This window comes from Brachyhypopomus gauderio, unplaced genomic scaffold (genome assembly GCF_052324685.1).
Source record: "Brachyhypopomus gauderio isolate BG-103 unplaced genomic scaffold, BGAUD_0.2 sc70, whole genome shotgun sequence".
NCBI lineage: Eukaryota > Metazoa > Chordata > Actinopteri > Gymnotiformes > Hypopomidae > Brachyhypopomus > Brachyhypopomus gauderio.
The window spans coordinates 1,096,177-1,102,533 of NW_027506891.1; the positions used below are offsets into that span (position 1 = coordinate 1,096,177).

Consider the following 6,357-nt stretch of genomic DNA (forward strand, 5'->3'; position numbering starts at 1 on the left):
ACGAGGGAATTGTTACACACACACACACACACACACACACACACACACACACACACACACACACACACACACACACACAGCTCTCAAATTTGTTTATTTCAATAACTGAAGTGAGATGCCCTTAGTGAAATATCACTAAAAGTATAAGTGCTCAATTAAAGTACAAATGTACTTGCTTTTAAATGTACTTGTTGTAAGTGTTGTAAATTATCATAATGCTTATTATGAAGAACAATTTCCATTAAGACTTTTGTGACTGCAGAAATATTTTTTTTTTTCAAAAACATGAACATGAAATTAGTTTAACTGGAGATATTTAATATCCAGTTTGCCTCACCAATTGTGACATCTACTGCAGGAAGTAGAGGAGATAATTTTACGATATTTTTGTAGTAAAAAGAAGTATAAAGAAAAACTCCAATACCTTAGCAAAAAACAATAGTTTGTTACTCTCATTCTGTGTTCTATAAAATTACCTATCAATCATGGATACACAACAAATAAACCCAATTGCATTAATGGTGTTGTGACAGGCAGGGTGAGCGAAATAAAATGGAAGCGATCACGCCAATTCTCAGGGATGGTTTAATATGAAAAGTGCACAAACCAAAAACCCGTGAACTGATCCAAATTAAGGACATAATAACCAGAGGTCAACTGGTACAAAGACAAGACATATATAGACAAACAAACGACCCTCAGGTGAGACGGATCACGGGCTTCGCCCACCTGAGGGACGAACACAACGCCATGATTGACAGGACATCTGCCGCTGTAGACGGGGGCGACCAGTAGGGGGCGCGCCGTATCGTGACGTGTATAGCTCTAATGGTATAGTTTCACTGCTATCATATGCTGAGTCTTTGCAAAAAATTTTGGATCCTATAAACAATTTAGTTTTTTAATATTCCCATTGATAAAACAATGAACACTAGTGATTTTAAATGTGGAGTAGAAAAACCACCTTTTAACCAAAAAAATCACTCATTATGTACCATTCACCATTTGGTCAAAATATGGACAAACATCTGTTTCTGTTTACCTGTGATTAACTCTATTTGCACTGTTAATACAATAAAGCACTCAAAGTAAAGTGAGATTGACTCAAAACAACCCACCTGTGGAGGGTCTACTGCTACATCTGTGTGAGTTCTTAATAGCTCTGGGGTTTTTAAATACTTCAATCTATTACAAGCCTGCTATTACACCAGCTGCTAGCAGTTAAAATGAAACATATTGTGCAGGAGACTTTCACTTTGAACCATAGTAGGCAAGTGACCTTGAGAAGACAGTAAAGCCCCTGTCTGCAGAGGTAGAATCCATCTGTGCTCTGTAGGGGAGCAGCTGTGTGCTCTGAGGTGACACCTACCTTAAAAGTGAACTGCTCGTTGAACGTTGGGTTTAGTGTCTTCCTGTGGACCTTGGTCTCAAACTTCTTCTTTTTGTCAGGTAGCAAGTAAACCTTCACATAAGGGTCAGACGTACCACCCATGTCCATGGCAGGCAATTCGGCTGCCTGGATGATCCCAACTATGAGCTGAAGGTCAAAGGTCAAAGGTCAAATACTTGTGTGTTTAAGATTTAAATATTAGCACTTAAGATCCCATTATAGTTAAAATGTGAAATTTGTTGAATGTACTTTCTGTTACTGAACAACATATATTTTGTTATTTTTATCCCACAACATAATATAATCATGTGTCTACAGTTTATTGCAGACACTAAGATCCAATTTCTGAAACTATGGCTCTTTTGTCTGAACTTAACACACAGCAGACAAAGCTACACACACAACAGGCAAAACATCTCAAACTGTTGGAAAAAGCACACACTTCAACCAAAACTCTTACAACTCAGATGATTAGCCATATTGATGGTCTCTTTCTGTTCTGAGGTGGATAGACACCTTAGTCCCCCAGCAAGTTGTAGTCATGACATTGTATATATAGAGGGGTAGTCTAGTACATGATGTAGTATATATAGAGGGGTAGTCTAGTACATGATGTAGTATGTATAGAGGGGTAGTCTAGTACATGATGTAGTATGTATAGAGGGGTAGTCTAGTACATGATGTAGTATATATAGAGGGGTAGTCTAGTACATGATGTAGTATATATAGAGGGGTAGTCTAGTACATGATGTAGTATATATAGAGGGGTAGTCTAGTACATGATGTAGTATGTATAGAGGGGTAGTCTAGTACATGATGTAGTATGTATAGAGGGGTAGTCTAGTACATGATGTAGTACGTATAGAGGGGTAGTCTAGTACATGATGTAGTATATATAGAGGGGTAGTCTAGTACATGATGTAGTATATATAGAGGGGTAGTCTAGTACATGATGTAGTATATATAGAGGGGTAGTCTAGTACATGATGTAGTATGTATAGAGGGGTAGTCTAGTACATGATGTAGTATGTATAGAGGGGTAGTCTAGTACATGATGTAGTATATATAGAGGGGTAGTCTAGTACATGATGTAGTATGTATAGAGGGGTAGTCTAGTACATGATGTAGTATATATAGAGGGGTAGTCTAGTACATGATGTAGTATGTATAGAGGGGTAGTCTAGTACATGATGTAGTATATATAGAGGGGTAGTCTAGTACATGATGTAGTATGTATAGAGGGGTAGTCTAGTACATGATGTAGTATATATAGAGGGGTAGTCTAGTACATGATGTAGTATGTATAGAGGGGTAGTCTAGTACATGATGTAGTATGTATAGAGGGGTAGTCTAGTACATGATGTAGTATATATAGAGGGGTAGTCTAGTACATGATGTAGTATATATAGAGGGGTAGTCTAGTACATGATGTAGTATATATAGAGGGGTAGTCTAGTACATGATGTAGTATGTATAGAGGGGTAGTCTAGTACATGATGTAGTATGTATAGAGGGGTAGTCTAGTACATGATGTAGTATATATAGAGGGGTAGTCTAGTACATGATGTAGTATGTATAGAGGGGTAGTCTAGTACATGATGTAGTATGTATAGAGGGGTAGTCTAGTACATGATGTAGTATATATAGAGGGGTAGTCTAGTACATGATGTAGTATGTATAGAGGGGTAGTCTAGTACATGATGTAGTATATATAGAGGGGTAGTCTAGTACATGATGTAGTATGTATAGAGGGGTAGTCTAGTACATGATGTAGTATATATAGAGGGGTAGTCTAGTACATGATGTAGTACGTATAGAGGGGTAGTCTAGTACATGATGTAGTATGTATAGAGGGGTAGTCTAGTACATGATGTAGTATATATAGAGGGGCAGTCTAGTACATGATGTAGTATGTATAGAGGGGTAGTCTAGTACATGATGTAGTATGTATAGGGGGTAGTCTAGTACATGATGTAGTATGTATAGAGGGGTAGTCTAGTACATGATGTAGTATGTATAGAGGGGTAGTCTAGTACATGATGTAGTGTGTATAGAGGGGTAGTCTAGTACATGATGTAGTATGTAAAGAGGGGTAGTCTAGTACATGATGTAGTGTGTATAGAGGGGTAGTCTAGTACATGATGTAGTATATATAGAGGGGTAGTCTAGTACATGATGTAGTATATATAGAGGGGTAGTCTAGTACATGATGTAGTATATATAGAGGGGTAGTCTAGTACATGATGTAGTATGTATAGAGGGGTAGTCTAGTACATGATGTAGTATGTATAGAGGGGTAGTCTAGTACATGATGTAGTATATATAGAGGGGTAGTCTAGTACATGATGTAGTATGTATAGAGGGGTAGTCTAGTACATGATGTAGTATGTATAGAGGGGTAGTCTAGTACATGATGTAGTATATATAGAGGGGTAGTCTAGTACATGATGTAGTATGTATAGAGGGGTAGTCTAGTACATGATGTAGTATATATAGAGGGGTAGTCTAGTACATGATGTAGTATGTATAGAGGGGTAGTCTAGTACATGATGTAGTATATATAGAGGGGTAGTCTAGTACATGATGTAGTACGTATAGAGGGGTAGTCTAGTACATGATGTAGTATGTATAGAGGGGTAGTCTAGTACATGATGTAGTATATATAGAGGGGCAGTCTAGTACATGATGTAGTATGTATAGAGGGGTAGTCTAGTACATGATGTAGTATGTATAGGGGGTAGTCTAGTACATGATGTAGTATGTATAGAGGGGTTGTCTAGTACATGATGTAGTATGTATAGAGGGGTAGTCTAGTACATGATGTAGTGTGTATAGAGGGGTAGTCTAGTACATGATGTAGTATGTAAAGAGGGGTAGTCTAGTACATGATGTAGTGTGTATAGAGGGGTAGTCTAGTACATGATGTAGTATGTATAGAGGGGTAGTCCAGTACATGATGTAGTATGTATAGAGGGGTAGTCTAGTACATGATGTAGTATATATAGAGGGGTAGTCTAGTACATGATGTAGTATGTATAGAGGGGTAGTCTAGTACATGATGTAGTATATATAGAGGGGTAGTCTAGTACATGATGTAGTATGTATAGAGGGGTAGTCTAGTACATGATGTAGTATGTATAGAGGGGTAGTCTAGTACATGATGTAGTATGTATAGAGGGGCAGTCTAGTACATGATGTAGTATGTATAGAGGGGCAGTCTAGTACATGATGTAGTATGTATAGGGGGTAGTCTAGTACATGATGTAGTATGTATAGAGGGGTAGTCTAGTACATGATGTAGTATGTATAGAGGGGTAGTCTAGTACATGATGTAGTACGTATAGAGGGGTAGTCTAGTACATGATGTAGTACGTATAGAGGGGTAGTCTAGTACATGATGTAGTACGTATAGAGGGGTAGTCTAGTACATGATGTAGTATATATAGAGGGGTAGTCTAGTACATGATGTAGTATGTATAGAGGGGTAGTCTAGTACATGATGTAGTATGTATAGAGGGGTAGTCTAGTACATGATATAGTATGTATAGAGGGGTAGTCTAGTGCATGATGTAGTATGTATAGAGGGGTAGTCTAGTACATGATGTAGTGTGTATAGAGGACAGGTCTACTTATCTATTCTCATTTTGAATTGTCTGGATGATGCTACAGTGTAGCAGCACAGATAAGGTTGGACCCTTTGCCTCCAGAAAACCCAACGCATGCTTGACCACATGGTCAACCAGAGTGGCTCTGATCTTATCCATTATGGTTGCTCATCCTCATTCTCTCTTCATCATCATCTCTATGCAGTATTGGACTCTCTATAGGGATTAGGCTTTGATGTCTAAAGATTTGTAAAAATTAGCTAGAAGTGTTGTAACGTGTGAGAACTGGGTTTGAATTTTGGTAGGTGAGTGTAGCAGTTGCGTGGCAGTGTTTTCTAAAAGAAACACTTGTTTTTCAGTTTTGAATGTTGTGTCTTATGTGAACAACTGTGTTTAATGTTTTGCAAAAAGTGTTTTAGAATTTCTAAATGAGTGTAAGGGAGAGAATGTGCTTAAGGTTTAGCGCACCAGATCAATAGATGGGTTAATTGTTTCAAAACTTGTGCTATAAGGACCACTTTTTGTGTCTTAGCAGCTGCAAAATATATAATCACATGTAGTTATTGGATTTAATTTGTTATTGGAATTTGTATAAGGCAAATTGTTTAGGGATATAACAGCAGACCTTGCATAAGGCAATTGTTTAGTGAGATTAAAGATGTTAGTTATTCTGATAACTTTGTATGAAGTTCTACAAACTTGGTCTTTCTAGTAACAATGTCTCTGCATGATTGGGTTTGGCAGGGTGAGTCACCTTCTTCATCCTCTCTGACAGAACGTACATCACCCTTTCCCCATCACTAAATGCTAATCTGTATGGAAGACAGGGATACAGAGAGACGTGTGTCTGTCTGCTCTGTGTGCGGCTGTGATGCTGTGTCAGGGTCAGAGAGTCAGGTGCCTGGCTCCCTCTTCAGGCCTGTTAATGACCAGTTGGCCATGTGGGTTGAGGCCTGATTGACCTGCCCATCTTTACGAAGACTTCATAGCCTCTTGGGGCCCTGTGGTCAGTCAGCCATTCTCCAATCTGCCTGCCACCACACGGCCTGCTTAAAGATGCAGGTTACTCAGCCATGGAGACCTCACTCTGAAACATTTCCTCTTTCTGTTCGCGCTCTTTCGCTCCCTCTCTCTCTCGCTTCCATGTGCTTTTGCCTCTTCCTCTCATGCTAACTTTTGTTCTAATTTATTTCTCTCTCTCTCTCTCTCTCTCTCTCTCTCTCTCTCTCTCTCCCCTCTCTCTATCTATCTCTTTCCTCCACTCTCTCTCTCTTTCTGCAGCTGTCATACTTGGACAGGATTGCTGCAAGGATCAGTGTCACTTGGTAAAAGCATCCATGTGAATGACAGGCGGTGTCAGGA

General features: G+C 38.9%; 1 protein-coding gene across 4 annotated transcripts in view; it reads right to left on the minus strand.

Annotated features, from left to right (window-relative positions):
• syt1a (synaptotagmin Ia) overlaps positions 1–6,357 on the minus strand; it is a 262,139-nt gene that overhangs the window by 19,741 nt on the left and 236,041 nt on the right. For all 4 annotated transcript variants that reach the window (XM_076989718.1, XM_076989719.1, XM_076989717.1 and 1 more), the window contains one exon: positions 1,370–1,537. In XM_076989718.1, the coding sequence (XP_076845833.1) occupies positions 1,370–1,537 (168 nt within the window). The remainder of the gene's footprint in view (positions 1–1,369; positions 1,538–6,357) is intronic.